Source organism: Aristolochia californica, unplaced genomic scaffold, assembly GCF_029961685.1.
Source record: "Aristolochia californica isolate CCGP_79_NKW_82.1479 unplaced genomic scaffold, dmAriCali1.0.hap1 SCAF_11, whole genome shotgun sequence".
NCBI classification, from domain to species: Eukaryota; Viridiplantae; Streptophyta; class Magnoliopsida; order Piperales; family Aristolochiaceae; genus Aristolochia; species Aristolochia californica.
Window position 1 is genome coordinate 12,069,841 of NW_027181782.1, and position 20,952 is coordinate 12,090,792.

At 39.3% G+C, this 20,952-nt stretch overlaps 1 protein-coding gene across 3 annotated transcripts in view; it reads left to right on the plus strand.

Moving 5' to 3' along the window:
* The first annotated feature begins 10,303 nt into the window (after positions 1-10,303).
* Positions 10,304-20,952, plus strand: part of LOC137944132 (uncharacterized) — a 75,000-nt gene continuing 64,351 nt past the window's right edge. For 2 of the 3 annotated variants that reach the window (XM_068789672.1, XM_068789673.1), the window contains exons 1-2: positions 10,304-10,628; positions 12,781-12,826. In XM_068789672.1, coding sequence (XP_068645773.1) covers positions 10,528-10,628; positions 12,781-12,826 — 147 coding nt within the window. In that variant the 5' untranslated portion in view covers positions 10,304-10,527. The remainder of the gene's footprint in view (positions 10,629-12,780; positions 12,827-20,952) is intronic. The other variant, XM_068789674.1, reaches the window with a different exon arrangement.

A 20,952-nucleotide genomic window follows, 5' to 3' on the forward strand; every position in this document is an offset into this window, starting at 1 on the left:
TCAGAGTTTGCCGTCAGATCCTCCTAAAAGTTATTTGGCAGAATTTAATGGCTGTTAAAGTAGATCAGATATTAACTCTCGCTCATGTAGGGGTGGGCATCAGGTAGGGTTTTACGGGAACCCGACCTCCTGACCTAAAAAGCCGGGTTTGGGTTTCTGATTTCAGCCTGCCTGGGATGGGGTGGACAAAAAAAACTGCTGGGTTTCGGGTCGGGGACAGATTTTTCCAAACCCGACTCCAACTTGACCCGAACCTAATCCATAGACGAGATAAAGATATAAACCAGGGTTGAGATGAGTCGGGTTTATGGGAACGGGGCGGGGACGGGTCGGATTTAAATAGGGTGTATGAGAATGGGGCAGGGACGGGGTTACAAGGACGGTGATTGGGTTTGGTGATTCAAGTTTTTTCTAGGTTAAGGTTTGGGGTTTGGTAAACCCACCCTGACCCAACCCATGCCCATTCCTATTCTAATGGACATGTGGATTGGCACTGGATGCCTGATATTAAACTGGTTTATCTTAGATTTTGTTGTGCACTTTGCTGTGTGAACCCTTCTTTCCACAAAAAAAGTTTTGTTACCTTCACAAAGTAAGACCATGATGTGGTTGAATCATCCAAGAAACTCAAAGTAAGAATGTTCCGTGCAACATTATACTGCTTTCGGATTCTGCATCTGATTTTTTTTTTTTTTCATGTTCCATTATGGATATGGGCAATAATATGGCTTCTAGGGTTTATCAACGGTCTTTCATGTGAAACTTTTGAGACTTGTGGTTGCTGGAGTATTGGTTTTATCGCTGTGGCTCACCCTTCAATATTGCAAGCTATTTCTTCCGATAAGAACACTCTTCTCCATTTAGACAGAATTTGTGTTGTAAAATGAAGTATCAAGATTATAAATGACATTTAAAAAATGAACACGTCGAGCTGTGGAAAAAGAGAAGCGAAGAAGAAAGCTAGACTCCAGTCATATGACTCAAGAATTTTATTTGTATTCATTCAAGAATCTTATGTTCTGGTAACCACGTAAGTTTGGTAGTTTCCCTTGCTTGAACAAGGTGAATCTCTCTTGGAGTTCTGGTTACGTTATTTAGTATTTTCTAAATTTCATTTTAAACTTTGGAACTTCTCAAAAGGCTTGAAACATAGCCAGAAATGAACTTCATCTATATGGAAACTGGAAATGAGCTAGTAAGAGATATAAGGTGGCTTACATAAATGTAGGAATGAGAAATTTTAAGTCCAGCTGCGAGGTGATTTATGGGTCCTGTACACATCGCCCGTCACACCCTAGGAATTGGTTTCACCAGAAGCATCAGACCACTAGTGCCACAAAGGCTTTTGGTGGTCTTATTGGCGTATGTCTTCAACTGGGGTGAAGTCGTATTGTCATCTAACTTTGGTAGTCTTCACATAGAATTTCAGGTTCAGGTCCCATTTTTGAGTTGTAACACCATGCTTGTGTGCTCAATTTGAAGTACATAAGCGACATTGTCCGATGCATGAGCCAACTTGTACTGTGTGTAGCTTTTCAAGTTTTATTGGGTAAATATTCATGTGAGATAAGAAAAATGGTATGCGACTCGTGTTGGATACCTAATGCCTGTGTGTAGGGGTGGCTTTGAACCGACCCAGCTCATGAGCGGCTCGAGTTTGGCTCACTTCGATTCGGTATCTCTCGAGTTCAAGATCTGAAATCGGCTCATTTGAGTTAACGAGCTGAGCTCGACCGAATCAAGGTTCAGCTTGAAAGCTTGCGAGCCGGCTCGTTAACAGCCGAGTCGCGGGATCGGCTGGTTAATAGGGGGGGGGGGGGGGCGGGGAGGGAATGCCAGGCCCCTCTCGTCCGTCTCTCTGGCCTCTTCTGTCGTCGTCGACAGCTCCTCATCGGCCCCTACATCCCCTTCCCTCTGATTTTTTTCTCTTCCTCCGATTTCTTCACCTCCTTTGTTTCCGTCGTCGTCGGCATCGCACCTTCGCTCTGTGTCGTCTCGACGAAAAACCAAAGTGCAGAGAGATACCTAAGTTGGGAGAAAATAATTTCTCCCACCCCATCGTGAAGTCGATTTCGCACATGTGAAAGTCACACGTGCAAGATCATAAACCAATGAAACCCTGCACTAGACGATTTCGCACATGTGAAAGTCACACGTGCGAGATCATAAACAAGTAAAAAAAAAAAAAAAACTCTTTGTCCCTTCGTCATGGCTCTTGAAGAAATTGAAAAGACATTTTATTATAAATACGTTTCTAGAGATTATTAGTGGTTTTTTCAATAAATGTTGAAAAGACATTTTTAGTAGAAATATAGGGACCATTAGTGCCTCATGTTTTTTGGAAACATTTTTCTAATTAGAAATTTTTATTAAAAAATCATATAATTTTCTAAGTAAGATTTTCTTGCCAAGATGGGGTAGAAAACTGTATAGAAATTTTTTGAATAAGTATTTGCAGTTGATGTTATAATACTTTTAGTATGAGGCAAATTTTCATAGCAATTTTGTGTATGACATTTTATTTGATTAAAAATTTATCAATAAGTATAGTAATATATTAGATTGATTATTAATTTTTATTTATTTCCCTAGAAGTGGCAATAAGAGGTCCATTTAACTTTCCTAAGAAAATTTTAAAATATTTCTTGTAATTTTCTAGGAAGTCTCTAATAGTAATAAGATTTTATTTAAAGATTTTTTTTTTGGAAATGTGTATCCTAGGAAAAACATTTCCTATAATATAAATTTTCAATTAGGGCACTAAGGAGGCCATAGTAGATTTATGGCTAGATTCAAAAATTACAAAATAAGTTAGACAACATTTTGGGTAAAAAAGATTAGTATTGGTGGTTCTAATCTATTATCGAGATTCAATCCCGAACCTTCCCTATCATTCTTTTTTTAAAAATGTATGCATAATTTTATAGATAATTTATTTAACATATATTTTATGTAGAGTATTAAATGTAGGTTAACCTCAAACTTGGTTAGAGCTTGAGCTCGAACTTGAACTCGGTTAAAATTATTAGGCTCGAGCTCGATTACAATTTTAGACTCGAGGCTAGGTCGGCTTGAGCTCGAGTTCGAAATCTTTAAATCAAGCTCGGCTTGAACATAGGAAGGTTCAAACTCAGTTGGATTCGATGCTACCCTTATGCTCAATTTTAGTAGAGGTCATGCCCTATTTTATGTAGAGGTCATACCCAATTTTATGTAAAATATATGCCCTATTTTATGTAGAGGTCATACCCAATTTTATGTAAAATATATGCCCAATTTTATGTAAAATATATTTATAATTTTATATACAATTATTTGACACGTATTTTTTGAAAAGTTTTAAATATATGTTGGAGTTCGAACTCGAGACATGTAATTTTTAAAAGTTTTAAATGAATGTTGAAGCTCGAGCTCGGCTCGAACTCGGTTAAAATTATTGGGCTCGAACTCGATAACAATTTTAGGCTCAAGGCTAGGCTCGGCTCGAGTTCGAGTTCGAAATATTTAAATCAAGCTCGGCTCGGATCGATGCCACCCCTACCTGTGTGGTTGGATGTGGACTAACCCAACCAGTTAAATCAAATTTAGTGGAAAAAGATGTTTAAGACACCTATATGTACCTGATTTTGATGTAACAAACTCAACTATTTTATATTAACTTGAATGAGAATTTTGAAGAAAAGAAAGAGCCACCAATTTTAATTAAAAAGGATTCAAATCCATGCATGGATTCAAACCCATAAGCATGAAGAAAAGACAAAAAAAGGAGTCGAACGCCACTTACAATAAGTTTTAGAATTAATAGTAGCATTGAACCCACCATAGAACTTTAACCCATGAGGGAGCTGAAATTCAAATCCAAGGATTGGAGAAGTTATGACAAGAAGAAAGAATTCTACCCAACGGAAAGGAGTCAAACCTTTAAGATTTGTTTGGAATCCCTAGAAAAGAAACTTAGAATTTGACCATTATTATTCCCAAAAATAGCTAGTAAAAATTAGATAATGATCAAATTCTTCTTTTCACCAATTATTTTTAGGAATAATAATAGTCAAATTCTCATTTTCTTTTCTTTTATTTTCCGTGGGGTTCCTAACAGACCCTTAAGGCTAGTAGAAAAGAAAAAGGAGTTGAACCCTAGTTATAGAAGCTTTTGTAATTAAAAGTGTATTTGACCCTTATACTAAAGAAACACACTCTGGGAGTTGAACTCATGAGAGGATTTGACCTTATTTGTGAGAAAAACAACAAAAAAGGATATGAACCCAGCTAACAGAAATTTTTGGCACAAATAAAGAATTCGACTCCTATAGGAAGTAGAAGCATAGGATCATACAATTGGAAGAACATGGAGTTGAACCCATGACACAAAATACAAATTAATGTCGCAAAAATTCAAATTTTCAGAATGTTAGACCCAGATCTAGATGCTATATGTCTTCAAATTTTGTAAGTGACCTACTTATATGTTCAACAGTGAAAATAGGATTTATCTATCATTTTTTGTAATTTTGGACTTTTTTATATTTTTGAAAAAATGCTAAAAACAACCTTATTCATTCATAACGACTAATTTTTAGAATGTTGATAATCGTGTTATTTTTATAATGTTGATAATCATGCTATATATATATATATATATATATATATATATATATATATATATATCAAACTTGTCTAAGATCTTTAGATATCCTAGCCTATATGAATTCTAAAGCTTCTAAGTGCTCCCATAGTGATTAACAAGTCCTAGGATGCTCACCAGGAAGTGCTTTTGACAGAGTTTTCACTCAAAGCTAAGTATTTTTGTGTATTGATTTTAATTCTAGTTTAGAATACTTGGGTTTCGATTGGTGTAAGATTGGTCATGAATTTTTACATAACCATAGGCCTTAATTTTCATACTAGTTGTCTAATTCGAAAAACTTCCTACATTACCAACTTGAGCAGAATTGTTTTGTATGCATTTTTTTATAAGATATAAAACCTTAAGAGTTTCTAAATTGCTGGTAAATTCACCTCAAGATTGAATCTAATTTTAATTTTGATTTTGATTGTAATATCTGCCTATCAAGAGGCTCTATTAGCTGATTGCGAGTTATTGAAAATCCTTTAATTGGATTTAGGTGCTTGTACCCAGTAGTTGATCGCTATAAGTCCTAAGTGTTAGGTAGGTGTTGTAAACCCTTAGTGGGGTTTTTTGCTATAGATGTTGTTTGACTAATTATTAGTGGATAATTTACTCCATGGCAATGGCTCCTAGGGAGTAGAGTAGCAATATGAAATATTGATTGTGAACCACTAAAAAAATTTGTAGTGTAGCGGTGGATGATTGAATTTGTTGTTAACTTGAATGATTGTTGGTTAGATAGAAAAGAAGATTAAAACTTTGATAGACCTATTCAAATTCTCTAGGTTTATCCTTGTGGGACCTTACAAGTGGTATCTTAGCAAGTATATTCTTGAGCTTGGTCTAAACATTGATTGAGTATCAAAGATCTAGAATGGGTAGCCACAACTCTTCCCAATCCTTTGCCACAAGCATTTTTGTAATAAAACCTCTTTTGTTTGATGAGAATAACTATTTTCATTGGAAATAGTATGAAATGTTTTCTTTTAGGATATGAGTTTGGTCTATGGGAAATCACTACTCGAGGCCTTTCTGTTCCTATGAAATAGGAAGGTGACAAGGGAGTAGAAAAACTTCCAAGAGGATAGTCAAATGTAGAGAAAAAATAAAGTATTTCTAAATCACAAAGCATTGAACTTTTGTGTTCTCTTAGTGCTATAAAGCACTCCAGGGTTATTGGTGCATCCCATGCCAAGGAAGGATAAGACAAACTTGAACCCATGAGGATACCTTTCAAGTGAAAGAAGCCAAACTAAACATTCTACAAAAGAATATGAAAACTTTAAAATGAAGCTCAGTGAATTTATTGAGAAAGTGAGTGAAAGATTCAATAAAATCTTTAGCAAATTAGTACCATTAGACACTACATTCACCAATAAACAAAAAGTAGATAAAATTCTTAAAAGTCTACCTAAGGAATGGATGCCCACAGTTACAACTACTAATGAAACTAGAGCTAGAAAATCAGTGACCATTGATGAACTGATTGGGAATCTTCTTACATATGCGATGAACCTCAAAGAATTTGAAAAGGATGCTGAAAACAAAAGAAAATAACAAATACCTTATTGATAAATGCCATTGATGAGTCTGATTGTGAATTTGGCATATATGATGAAGCAACAACATTATTTGATAGAAAATTCAAAAGATTTTGCAAGTATATGAAGGGCACAAGTTACCATTGAAAGAAAAGACAAACAAGCCATAAAGACAATATCAAGTGTTTCAGAGTGGAGGAAAGGTCACTTTATAGCTGATTGCCCACTCAAGAAGAAAGAAGCCAAGAATGGAAAAATTAATATGGTGAAGTCTTATAGGAGTCTCATGGGAGGAAGTCTCACAAAAGTGTTATTATTTAGAAGAACTTTGGTTATTTTATTTTTTGACTTATATTATTTATTTAATTATTCTAAGAGTTATCTTTAGGAGTTTGACTTGGGTGTAATCGGAACTTGGATAGTTTAATTTCATTATGATTCTATGTATTTCTTCTATTGTAAATAGAAGACTAGTGTACTAAAATGACAATGACTAAATGTATTATTTTCTTTTCCAGAATTCAACTTCAGAGTAGATTATTTTAGTTCTGTTAATTTGCCTCACATCAATTTACAGAGACGATGTGTTTCTCCCTCAAAAATTTCTTACAAATTAATTTTATTTTTGTCTTTCTAGTAATTACCCTTTAGAACCTTTTTTTTTTTTAATTTGAAAAGTTGTTTTGTTTTTTTTTTCCTTCCTTTGAAAGTCTAGTAGCCATTAGATATCCTTCCTTTGTTCTATCATTAGTTTCCAGACACAAAGCATCAATCTAGATGCCATCTCAACTTTCTCGTAGAGACACAGGTTAAACGAGGAAGTCCCAACTTCTACTTCGATGAGTTGTAAGAATTCTTAAGAAGATTGATAATAGGTTAGAAGATTTTTTTGAGAAAAAAACGATGTTGCCATGAATAGGGAAGATGCAAGTAGGTATTAGCATCAACTTCTTGTTCCTAAAATACTAATTATGAGTAATGTTCACCATGTTGACAGCCATACCATACCTCTATGCACCTGCAATAAGTCCTTCAAGAGATCGATAGCGATAACCCCGTAGAGCATAGAAAAAGAAGTCATAATTGGAAAGAGGAGAGAGAACAAAGCACCAATTCCTCAACAACAAAAAAGTTGTTATGAAAATCTTACAACATTGACAAAACACCTAATGATACCCTTGATGGAGATGAAGAGGGAGTGTAGTGGGTCAAGTTCAGTTCTTAAAAAACTACTTGATTGTCTTACCTAAACAATCATAATAGAGTGTAGTTGACAACGGCTAGCCAATACAACCCAACAGACCGATCTGTTAGGTGCGGAAAACTATCGCCTACAAGAGTGGACGAAACCACTCTGACACCCACCCCGCCCATTCTCTACCACCTCTCACGGGATTCGATCGCGGGACGTGGCGTGCCCAGCTTTGATACCATGACAACGGATAGCGAATACTACCCAACAGACCAATCTGTTAGGTGCGGAAAGCTACTGCCTACCAGAGTGGACGGAACCACACTGACAGTAGTAACAATTTCAATCCTAAGAAAATGTAACAAATTCAATAATAAAACAATTTTAGTATGCAATATAATAGAATTACCTCAACCACAAAGTTATTGGCAACAACTTCGATGAGAAGAGGTGCGCAAATGAAAATACCCAAGTTGCCAAAATTATAAAATTTAACAACCAACCTAATAATGCAAACCATAGGAAGAATATTGTCAGCAAAAGAAAAGAAAAGCAAAGAAGAGTAAGCAGAGGGCTTTGCATTTGAATTGGGGCAACTTTAAACATAAACCAAGGTTCACAGGCCAACTGCAGCAACAATTTCTTAACTGTTGGCAGATCCCAATTTTCAAACTCTATAGTCAAGCAATTATCAAATATTACTGAAGATGATAATTGTGCCAAATATAATCTCTTATATATTCCAACACTTTGTACTGTACCAAGTAAGCATTTCAAAAAACATTTAAGGAAAAACAAGATGCACACAAAATTTCTTGAAAGTAGGACACATTTCAAGAAAATACAAATACCCAAAAAAAGATACAAGGAGTTCAATCTCACACAAAATAATCTTCTTGGTTGTGAAACCAATGAAACTGAGATCATAAATGGATGAGAATTAGAGACATGGAACAACTCTAATACAATGAACACATGTAAACACAAGTATTAACTTTCAAGGCAGGGTGAGATTAAAATAGGTTGGATTTGCAACATAAGGTGAACTCTCACTTGCCCTATAATCACAAGGGGAGGGTGTATGAAACAATTCGATCTCCAATATGATAATGATGTATAGTATTAAAGAGTAAGAACGAGATTGGAAATTTCTTCACAACTCACAGAAAGGGAGAAATGGTGAATGGAGAAATTTTTGAACATAACACTTTTTTCCCTTTTGCCATTTCCCTCTTCGCTAATCATGGAGAAATTGCACTTTTTGAGCAGATCACAAAACTTCTAAAAATTTTGCAATTCGCATCTAACATTAAAGTAGAAATTATGAACACCAACAACAAAAATTTGAAAAAAAAACGAGCAGAGAATAAGGATAAAAGGAATCAACCTAGGAAATATGACTAACCTGTGGTTGTGGTCTATTACGTGGCTTCCATCGACAACACACCAAACTTTCTGGTTGTTGTTGAGAGAAGATCACATTCCATATTAGAATCACCTACTCTTTAGTCTTGACGAAACGACTCTCCACGATATGCTCGAAGTCGAAAAGCCTGCAAATTCTGGATACTAGAGAGGTTTCGTCCTCCCATCTCGACTCCTGACCCATATTTCCAAAGAAATACTTTAGACTAGTTCAAGTAAACGAGCCGGTTTGCGAGCTTGTGAATCGAATCGCCACTCGTTCGAGTTCGAATCATTTACTTAAACAAGTTGGAAACCTGGTCTCGAATATAATTCGAGATCGGGTTTATTCGAACTAAACCGTGTCGAGCTCAAGCTATTTGTGAACCAATTCGGTTCGATGCCACCCCTACTTATGAGGCCTTAGGGAAGATGGATTTTTAGTCTCTACTACCAATATGGAAGAATGTACTCGTTGATCCAAGGGATGACAACAGGAGGTTCCTAACTTGCTTGTTCTGCTAAATGTGGAGATATGGTTGTTATTTGACACTGCAAGGTGAGGATGGGTAAAGTTTAATGACCTTGGGGTTCAAGCTTTGGGTAGGAACGTTGTCTTCATTTCCATTATATATATTTTACAATAATACCCTAAAAAGTTTTTAATTAATTTTTTTTAAATTTATTTAGTTTGTAAAATTTTAAATCCACTATTATGGGATGGATAAAATTATAAAATAAGATAAGATTGAAAAGTAAACCTCTTTTTAATAGGGATGGAGTTAAAAAAAATACAACCATTGGATCGAGCGAGGATGGGGTTATGATGTAGAGAACTTAAACAAGTTGGAAACTGGATCTCAAATATAATTCGAGATAGGGTTTATTCGAACTGAACCGAGCCAGATCCAAGATGAACTCGAGATATTTGTGAACCGGTTCGGTTCGATGCCACCCCTACTCATGAGGCTTTAAGGAAGATGAATCTTTAGTCTCTGACAAATGGAGGTTCCTAACTTGGTTATTCTACTAAATGTGGAGATATGGTCGCTATTTGACCCTGCAAGGTGAGGATGGGTAAAGTTTAATGACCCAAGTAAGCTTTGGGTGGGGATGCTGTCTCTCTTTCCATAATATATATTTTACAATAATACCCTAAAAAGTTTTTAATTAAATATTTTTAAATATTTAATTTATAAAATTTTAAATCCACTATTATGAGATGGATAAAATTATAAAATAAGATAGGATTGAAAAATAAACCTTGTTCTATTAGGGATGGAGTTAAAAATACAACCGTAGGATCGAGCGGGGATGTTGTTATGATGTAGAGTTTTTTAAAACAATCCGAACTCACTGCCGCCATGTATCGATTCAACAAATGATTAAAACCAATTAAATGGGGTTCAACAAAACCTGGTTACAGACCCAGTGGGTCGCGAAGTACGATATCAAATGGGTTGGGTCAGCAAGTCATTTTTATCTCTCGTAAGGATGTTTTGCTCACTCAAGATAAACCCAAATCAGAGTAGTTCCCGTTATTACTTTCTGAGAAGCCTCGGTTGCAGACAAAATGCAGGAAGTCTCCCTCCCTTTCCGACCACCCACACGGAAAAATCTCATCCTGGTTGAAAAGCACTTCGCATATTCATATACATAGCACCAAACTATAAAAAATCCAGCCCTCCAATTTATCTCTTCTTCCGTTGATTTCAGAATCTGTTTTATATCCTCATTTTTTTCATCTTTAGAAAGGATTGATGGAGATCGATGAAGCAGTGAAGCAGACCAGAAATCGAAGGCTTCGAACCAAATACGACAACGCAATTTACGTAATTCAGAGAGCCCTTGCTCTATACGCGTAAGCAATTGATTTGCCATTAGTTGCAAGCTTGGGAATCATTTGAATATCTTTCCATTCTGATAATCATTTACTTATCCTGGTGTTTAACGACTTACAGTTACGTTTATATAAACTAGACGAATTAGAAACTGAAATCAATTTATTGGTCATGTGGACTTCATGTATTGAGCAATGACATGTATATGCAGCTAAAAAGCCATATTCGGATCTTGTAACTTTTTGAGAGGTCAGTATATACTTAAAAGTTTAACTTCTTCACACTGTTTCAAAAAAATACAAAACGGACCAGTATTCTACAAACTGTAAGGCCAAGATCATTTTAAGAGTTTTAGCTGGTACCTGGATATCCTCTCATCTTTCGACTCAGAGCCAGGTCGGAGTGGTAGATGGTGCCTCTTTCAACATCTTGTGGCTCTTTTTCCATTTCTTTGCGAGAGAATAGAACATGTTACTGAAGCAATTCAGTCCCTCTTTTTGGAACGTTAAATCTTCATGTTGACTGAACCTTTTGAGAGAGAAGAGTGGGAGGTATTGGGTTTCTTTGATTGATTTCTACATATATGCTTTAAATTTATAATCTGTTTTCATAATATCATAATCCACTATTAAAGCCCTTTATATGCTGATGGATAAGCCCCAGTTATTCAATACGCATAATCTTTCTCTCCCTTGTGGGCTGAAGTTACCATCTTCATCTGATATGCAGCCTTATACAGGATTCTAATATCTGACTGTTAGATGAAATAGAACCTAAAATCCTAGATGTAGTACCCACAAAAGTACTCGAAAGCATAATGTGTTTTTCTTCATTGCAATTTCATACTTCAGATTTTAAGCCAGTAATTGTTTAAATTTTTCATGAGCTGGTTTTCCCCTCATTGGGAGATTTCTTTGTATCATTTTGTTCCTTTCTTTTTTACGCGTTAAATTCGGAGTTTGATGCCATAGAAGAGCTTCTCTTCTGGCAACGCTATCGAATTCTGGAGCTAGAATGGAAAAAAGGAGGATAATTAGAAGGAAGTCCTGCTAATTGATTTCATTTTTTTATAATGCTGGGACTAAGAATTCTTTAAGGAATCTCTCTGAGGAGGAAATATATCATGATGAGTAATGTACAACATATTTTCTAGGACAACAAGCTAAAAATAGGAAAACAGAAACAATCATAAAAGAAGAGAGGCGCCAACTATTAGATGTTGCTGGGTGGTGCCCCCCAAGTTAGTATGGTATTTGTTTCTTTTGATCATTGTGTCATAAGAAGCTAAAACCGTAAAAGATGATTGGTTGGCTGCTTTATTTTGGCAAACCCCAAAATCTAAGATTTAATGAAAGCTCTAATGGTGAGCTGGCCAAAAGCTTTTTGTTTTGAGAAAAGGTACAATTTTATTAAGCCTGAAGACAGAAACCACAATAAGTGGCGTCCCTAACAATGAGGGATTGAACAGAGACCCTCTCTTTTGCAAGGGAGGCAGCCAAGCTATTGGCTGCTCCAGGTACATGGCTCCAAGTACAAACAATAGATTTAGCTAGGTCCAGAATTTCAAAATAGCCAGACCAGTGCTGCCAGGGAGGTTCCTTCCCAGCACCAATTGGTCACACAATTGGAGTCACCCTTGACATGAAGGGGCTGCAGAATTTTTCTTTAAAGACCAGGATGCAATATCGTAAGGCTTGAAGCTCTGCTGTTGTAGAGTAAGCAATTTTAGGGGACCCACACAAGTGAGCTGGCCAGAAGATAGAACACGTAACCTACTAATTAAACTGAATTGAGTAATAAAGTTGTAGTAAAATGTGCATTTTCATATTAATACACAACCGGGTACAATTTTAGGACTCGGACACTATTTATGATCATATCTACTATTATTCATTATGGTTCTAAATTACTGAACTGTATACTGTAATTATTTTTATTTGACCTAAATTTGGGTGAGGAAAGTGCTTTAACGTAGGTGCTGTGAAGTATATCTACATTTATTTATCTATAAATACATAGATATGTATTTATCCATTTACCTATCTGTCTAGGCATATATATTATATTGAAATCTGTAGGTATTTTATTTTCTTCCTTGTTTACTTTAACAATGACCTGTATTTGGAATAATCCTGTTTTTTAATGGTTGTTTTATTTTTTATGTTTTAACAGGTTTGAGGAGGTTGCCTTCAGCTTTAATGGAGGAAAAGATTCAACTGTAATCTCTTTTATATCTTCTTAAATCAAATGTTGTCTATATCGTGTAGTTTTCTTTTTAATTGAATAATATCTTCTTAAATTTTGGGCTCAGAAAAGAATAAAAGGAGGAATGGAGGTGGTCAAGGAAGTCTTTTGAAAGAATATATTGTAATAAAAATTCGAGATGGAGGAATTTTCTAGCTGTTTGTTTTTAAGGAAGAAAATGAGGAGGTAGTATAACTTTTTATTTTATTTGCATGGAAAGATGGAAAATAGAATAAAAAATATTGCTCTTAGGTTTTTGCCTTTTAAAATTGAAAAAATAAAGAAACAAGAAGTACTTGCCTTAGACTTGAGCTGTGCCTCCAACCTTGAGTGGTTGGATATGGCAATTGAAGTCATGCAACTGAATTGGACAATGAATTCTATGTTGGTTGTCCATCTGTCTCTATTATTCCTTATGATAATTGGGACAGACTATGTTCACTAGTGCTTCTTACTGTCCTATTTTTTATTTTTTATTTTTATGAATGGTGCGTATATTGATAAAAAAGAAGAAAAAAAATTACAAACCTAGGTCCAGGGGCCTGACTCCACAACAAATTGTTGGAGAGAAATGCCCGCCTTGGCTTGGGTGTCTGCCAGGTGATTAGCAAAGCGAGGAATGTGATTCCATTTACAGCTTAAATGGGAAAATAAATTACATATTTCATTGTACAGATCCCAATGACGCCATGGGGGTCTAACGGAGTTTGCACACCAATTGAATTGATAACCACTTTTGTCAATGATTCCTTTTGCACTTATTGCATAGTTAGTTCTGATGAACATTAGTGAAGTTGGTTCTATGCTATCATGTGATATAAAGTTAAATATTTGGGGTGACAGTTAGGTGGGTTAGAAGGAAACCTACATATGTCGAGGAAAGGAGTAGAGCAACATGTCTGGGAAAAAGCACTTGCAAGAATTCTATGTTTATTTGTTGGTAAACATTCTCCTAACTTTGGCTAGTTTTTTGAGTGGAATAAACCCAACTTGTAGATAGTTTGAGCCAGTCCAGATCCATCGTTATATCTGTTTTGTGATCTATGTCTATGTTTTGCATGTCTTGGGTTGGGTGGGTTGTTTAGGCTTGGACATGAGGAGTGTTAGTAGATAATAGTGCCACTAGTTTTTTTCATACCATGTCTGAGGTTGGTAGTTTGGTTATGAGAGGAATTACTGTTAGGGGATACTCCTACTTTAGTTCGGTCTTTGAAGGTCTTAAGCTTAGTTGTTGGAAACCTATTTTGACTTTGGTTAGTCATTTAAGGAGGAACATGCCTGACTTCTACATTTCGAAAGAAAGTGGGTAATGGAAATAGCTTTTGAATACTTCAAAACGGGTAATAGAACTCCCTTTGCTCATTTTGTCTACATCATGTTCCCATCCATAAGCAAGAACTTGATTGAAAGTATATATGATTTATTTTCTTCTTTTTCTATTATCACTTCTCAATTTTTGTCTTTTACTTATTTATGATCAAGCTGGGGCCAAGCCCATTCTAAAATGACCAGTGGAAGTTATAAGGTCTTGTTTCAACTAATAACTGCAAATTTTTTCCTAACATTTGTTGAATTTATGGAAAAGAGAAATATTTCATTGACTTCATTATCTTATTATAATCAGAGTACATGAACCTCTATTTATAATTGAGGAAGGTAGTAGAGTCCAATTACAATAAAACTACCTTTGTCCCAATTACACCCAAACTCTAACACAAGGATAAACCTTAGCATAATTAAATAACTCAATATAAATAGAAGACAAACATAACTCAAACTAGAACTCTTCTATGATGTGACCATAAGATAAAGATGCTAGCTCGTGGTTATCTTTGTGAGTCCTTCTTTATCTTCCAACTTATGTGATAAGGATGCCAACTCGTGGTAATCATGGTGGTCCTACTTCTTATGTGCTTGGGCCCATCTTGTAGGCCTTCCTTGGTCATGTGGCCCATCTTATAATTTTTTTTTGAAATGATGCTGATTTTTATTAAGACAAAAGCTCAAAAGAGCAAATTACAAAGGAGGGAATCCTTCCCATACAATGAGAGATTGTTGGGAAGTTCCAAATTTAGCCAATTTATCAGCCAGAGAGTTGGCTGATCTAGGAATGAGATTCTAATTACAATGCAAAGAAGATACAATGTCAGCAATACTATCAGTGATGAGCCAGTGGCGCCAAGGGGGGAGGCTGTCTTTGGAACACCAACTAATAACCGTCTTCGAGTCGCCTTCAATGATTAACTTGCCATGGAGACGATCTCTGAAGATTTGGAGGCCAAACAACAGAGCATTAACTTCAGTAGTATTAGAATCGGCAATGCCAACCGGGCCCGCATAAGAAAGAATGGGGTCTCCATTTTGACGTCTGAATATACCACCTGCTCCTGCTAGACCAGGACATCCAATAGCACTACCATCAAAATTCAGCTTTATGCAGTCACTGGGGGGAGGATCCCAGATAACCATTCTAGGAGCTCTACTAGGGCCAGACATGTGAGCGATCAAATTCCAATTTTCCCGAAGAGAAACCCCTGAAAGAGTGGCAAAATCCTTCTTTGTATGAAGCCAACTCGAGATGAGGCCGACGGCATGAGAAACCGTGTTGTCTGGGGTACTAGCTTTGGAGTTGAATCTTCGGTTGTTCTGCTCGAGCCAAATGCACCATGGAACATGAGCAAGACTGGCTGAAAGAATTAACTTGCCCAGCCGAGGAAGGAGAATCCCTCGAACCATCTTAAAGGTGCCAAAGAGATCCTGATGTAGCCCCAGTTGGAGTCTGATTTTCTGAAATATCTTCATCTAAACTTGCCACAAAAATCCACAGTGTAAGAGGACATGCTGGACTGTCTCTTCACACTCACCGCATAGGGGACAAGAAAGATCGGGGGCAGTGAAGCCTCTTCTGTGAAGGTTGTCTGAAGTAAGAATCTGTTCTCTGATAGCTGACCACATGGAGAACTTGATTTTGCTTGGCGCTGAGAGTTTCCAAGCCAGATTTGCCTTGTGCTCATGAGGACTATAGTCTTGCTTTCTGATATGAGAGTAAGCCGAAGTGACAGTGAATCGACCATTATTACTAGGCTTCCAAATCATCTTATCAATTGAGTGCTCTTGAAGAATAGTACTGCTGAGTTTAGTAAGGAGAAAACAAAAAGCCAACGATTCTTCATCATTTAATCCCCGACGAAATTGAAGACTCCACGAGTGATTACTCCATGAATCGGCCACAGAGCAAGAGAGGTTGTTTGCCACCCTATGCAGCTCCGAAAAGTCCTCTGAGAGAGAACGGGGGCCACACCATTCGTCCGACCAGAAGAGAAGGGTCCTTCCGTTGCCCATGCGAAATGCGGTAGCATCTCTAAATACTGGAAGGAGCTTGAAAACTGATTTCCATATCGGGGATAGGAGGCGAGCAGCGCCACGCTCTCTCCACCATGCACCCAAACACTGAAGGTAGAATTTCACCATATTCTTCCATAAACTGTTGTGCTTGTTGTTAAAATTCCAAATCCATTTGAGCATAAGAGCTTTGTTCATTTCTTTTGTAGGCTGGATGCCCAAACCTCCCCTATTATGGGGCATGCAAATATCCTTCCAATTGACCAGATGGTATCTAAAGGTATCTTCTGAACCCCTCCACAGAAATCGTCGACGGATGGCATCAATTTTGGAGCAAACGGAGGCTGGACAGTGCATGAATGATAACAGATAATTTGGAAGCCCCGCCAGATAAGACTTGAGGGAGTGAGACGCCCCGCCGTTGATAAGAGTTTACCCCTCCAAGTGGCAAACCTCTTTTCAAATTTCTCAATGAGGGGGGACCATAGTGAAGCCGAAGGCCGAGAATAAAAAAGTGGGAGCCCAAGATACGTTGTTGACATATTTCCCACAGAGCATCCCAGATAGTCCGCCATATTCTGAAGTTCAGCTGGATCAATATGATAGCCAAAGAGAGTGGTTTTTTCCTCACTTTATTCTCTGACCAAAAGCCAATTCAAATAATCCCAGCGCGACACGTAATTTTTTGATCTGATCCATAGTACCAACCCCGGAGCAAATAGTGTCATCTGCAAACTGGAGAATCGGAATATCGAAAGCTGTGCAGTCCGTCGTGGGTAGGAGCCATCCCATGTTCTTGGCTGAGTAGATCAAGGAGGATAGGTATTCTGCCACCACATTGAAGAGCAGGGGCGAGAGGTGGTCTCCCTGTTTGATTCCTCTGGTTTCCTTAAAATACCGGCAAGTTGTGCCATTGAGAAGGATGGAGTAGCTTGCAGAGGAAATGCAGCTTTGTATCCAGAAGCGCCATTTTTCTCCAAATCCCATCTTCCCCAGGAGGGTATCTAGAAACTTCCAGTTAACTTTGTCAAATGACTTTTCGAAGTCAAGCTTGAGGATGAATCTGGGGAGCTTTCGGACCTTGAAATGATGACTAAGTTCATGACATGCCATGGCTGAATCAAGAATGTTTCTTCCTTTAATAAAGGCACTCTAACCATGGTGAATGGCAATAGGGAGGATTGCCTTGAGATGACTAGCAAGGAGGCGCGCAATCACCTTATATGCACTGGTAGTGAGACTGATCGCCCGGAAGTCGGATGGGAGTTCAACCCCCTCTTTTTTAGGGATGAGGGCGATGAAAGAGGCTCCGATACTCCTATATCTGGTGCCATGCTGATAAAAGGAGTCGGCCATGCTGGAAATGTCTTCTCTAATAAAGGGCCAACAACGACGATAAAATTCCCCGTTGAATCCATCCGGGCCAGGAGCACGATCCAAAGGAAGACCAAAGGCTGCAATTTCAATTTCCCGCGTAGAGAAGGGAGCTCGATGAGACTGGCTGCAGCTGATGGAATAACCTGAAGGTTAACCCCTTGGAAGAAGGGCCGAAGTGGTTGGTGATTATAAATATGCAAAAAAATTCACCAGTGAAACAAAAATAATGGCTCGGTCCGAGGTGGCCTCACCGTTGACGCTGAGCATGGCAATGCGGTTGGCCCTTCTTCGTGCAGAGGCAACTGCATGAAAGAATTTTGTATTAGCATCCCCATCGGAGAGCCATTTGAATCTTGCACGTTGCTTCTAGTGCATTAACTCGCTGTGGGCGAAGAACTGCAATTGCCCTTGAAGGGCGTACCTTTGTGAGACTTCCGGAGAAGAGAGACCTCTGACTTCCTCCTCCGAGTCGAGAACGGCTATCTGAGCAAGGGCATCGGTTCTCGCAATTGAGGAGGAGGCCTTCTTTTCAGAAGCCCAAGACCTCAGTAGCGGCTTTAGCATCTTAAGCTTGATTGGGAAGGCCCGCCCTCTTGGTCCTACAACGGTCATATTCTCCCAAAAGGATTGGAGAGATAGATCAAAAGAGGGGTCCGCCATCCAATTATTGTTGAACCTGAAAGGGGGGGGGGGCAACTGCCAAAATGGGTATCAATCATAATCAGCCAGTGATCAGAGACGACTCTATTGAGCACTTTTCCGGAGACGTTACTGTAGAGCTGAAGCCAATCATTGCTGGCTAAGAAACGGCCCAGCTTTGAGAGGACAGGGGGTTGCCTGCCATTTGACCAAGTGAAGGTCTTCCCAGATAGGGCAATCTTGTCCAGGTCCCAGCTGCCAATAAAATCAGTAAATAGCTTCATGGAGGTAGTGATTCTCCGGGACGGCGGGGATTTCTCGTGGCAGAAGCGAGTGACATTGAAGTCACCCACAAACATCAGAGGAATAGGCCACTTCTGACAAGTCCTCGATAGATCCTCCCAAAATAAGTGGCGCTCATGGTGTCTAGTAGGGCCGTAGACACCAACTAGGCACCAAACCTTTGTCTCGCAGCTTGATGTCAAGGGAGTAAGAGCCATTGCAACGGTCAAACACCTCAGTTATACTGGTGTCTCACATCAGTAGGATACCGCCTGCCGATCCCACTGCATCCACTGAAGCCCAACCGGGCTCCTTTAGCTGCCACAACTCACGGATGTATCCAAGGGGTAGAGAAGCCACCTTGGTTTCTTGAAGAACAACAACATTTGCCTTGGTAGAGGCAAGGAGGTCCCAGATGGAGGCGCGGTGACGCAAGGACCCAATCCACGAGCATTCCATGAGAGAATAATCATTGATCTTTTTTCATCTTTTTTGACTTCTCAGATGAGTGGTTATCTCCCAGGAGAGGCTCCGCGAAGACGGTGCCCATCACTTTGGCAAGTTCCACTATCTGGGCCCAAGTTTTTGGGTCGTATTTCTGTTGATATGACTGAAGAGTTTCCACAAGCACCTGAGCTCGTTCACCCGGCTCTGGAGTGATGAAATCCCCTGCCTCTGGGTTGCAGGGGTATCGAATGGTGGCACTTGGTCCTCCCTGTAGAAGTTGTCTCTGCTGCCCTCTAGCTCGACGTTGGTAGGTTACAATGGGAGGGGGAGAATTGTTTTTCTTGTGGGCACGAGGAGCGCATTCACTGCTTCCAGACTCTGCGTCGGAGAGGTAATTTCCAGGGTGGGGATTCCAATATCTGGGGGGATGTTAGTGGAGTGGGGGTTATGGGGAAGATTTGTAGGGTCTATGAGGGTTTCTATGGGGGGGGGGGGGGGCGCATTGTTGTTAAGGGTATTTCTGGAGTTAGGACAAAGGTGTGTACAACATCTGGATCTAGGCCAATGGCTTTTTTTTTAGGAGATTGGGTTGAGAGGGTGGGTGGTTATGTGTTGGATAAGTGGGGGAGGGGGGGGGGAGGGAATGCCTGGGGGTCAGCGAGTATAGTTCCCATGCCAACTATAAGGCTGCCTGGAGGGGATCACAACTGCAGAGAGGGGGCAGAGTTGAGAGATGCATTTCTTAGCTCATTAGGTGGCTGTGTGATTTCCCGAGGTTTGATAGTGCTTTCAGGGACCACATCTCTAAAATCATCCACCGCAGCGATGCTGATACAGATCTAGTAGCGCTCTTTATCCACCATAACACATCTGAAATATTGCCCTTCACATGGGTGAAGGGGATTGATGAGGATCCGGGCCTCATCCAGACGGTGCCAGTGCTCCGTGAATGGGTCCAGAGCAATGATAGTGCCGAACTCAGATATGACTCTTGAAAAGACCGCATTTTGCCATAGCTCAGTAGGAAGCCCTGTAACTGTGACCCATTGCCCGTATTGGCTGGAGGGTGCCAAGGGGAGCCATTCCGATAATGCCAGAGCTGATGTGGGGTATGATGGCTAGAGCCGCAGAAGACTCCTGCTGGGTTCCGAAATGAACAAGCCAAGTTTGGGGACGGAGATAGGAGATTCTAGGAGTGTAAGGGAGGTGAAGTGCGTCGATCAGCCATTGAAGAATGCTGGATTTGATGACTTCGGGGGATGTTCGGACGAGAATGGAGTGAGTCAAAATTTTGCGCCCATCATGGGGAAGGTTTGGTGGGATTTGAATGATTTCGGGTGTTTCTGTGGGAGTAGGGGGGATTGATGCATGGTTTTGGGGCAATACATGAATTTTTGGGGAGGGGGTGCTGATATGAGTAGGAGGGGATGTCGGGACGGTGTTTTGGTGGCATTGGGTTGCTGGGAAGAGAGGTGGAAATCTTACTCTGGCATCACTGAGGCGTATTGGCTCTTCTGTTGTGGCTAGTGCTGGGGAGAGGCTCTGGAGTGCATCGGCTAGCTCATTCCAGCCAAAACCCGAGTTTGTGGCCTCAGGTATGAGTAGCCTGGCTAAAATGGAGGTTCCTCTTCTATGGGTGTTCCTACATTCCCGGCGACCACGGAAGACAGTCACAGAGAAGAAGAACATCGAGTCCCGTGACCAGAGTTCACAGGATTTTTCAGTTTTCGAGGTAGCTCTCTGGAACTGAATCCTGAAGTTGTGAATCGCTTCCACTGGGACACAGATGAATGAAAGCTTTGATCCGTCGGCTGAGGAGATACGGGTCACCGGACCTGATTTCCGAACGACTCTCTCGACTGTAACTCTGCATTTTCCGTAACTGAAGCGGAAAATACTATTTCTTTTTTTCCGGTGAGAGACCGTCATCCAGCGAGCGTCGTATTCCTCCATCGGAGCCTCAGAAAGGTCGCCAGAGCGGTGGCTGGACGGATCCGACCATCTGTGATTTTT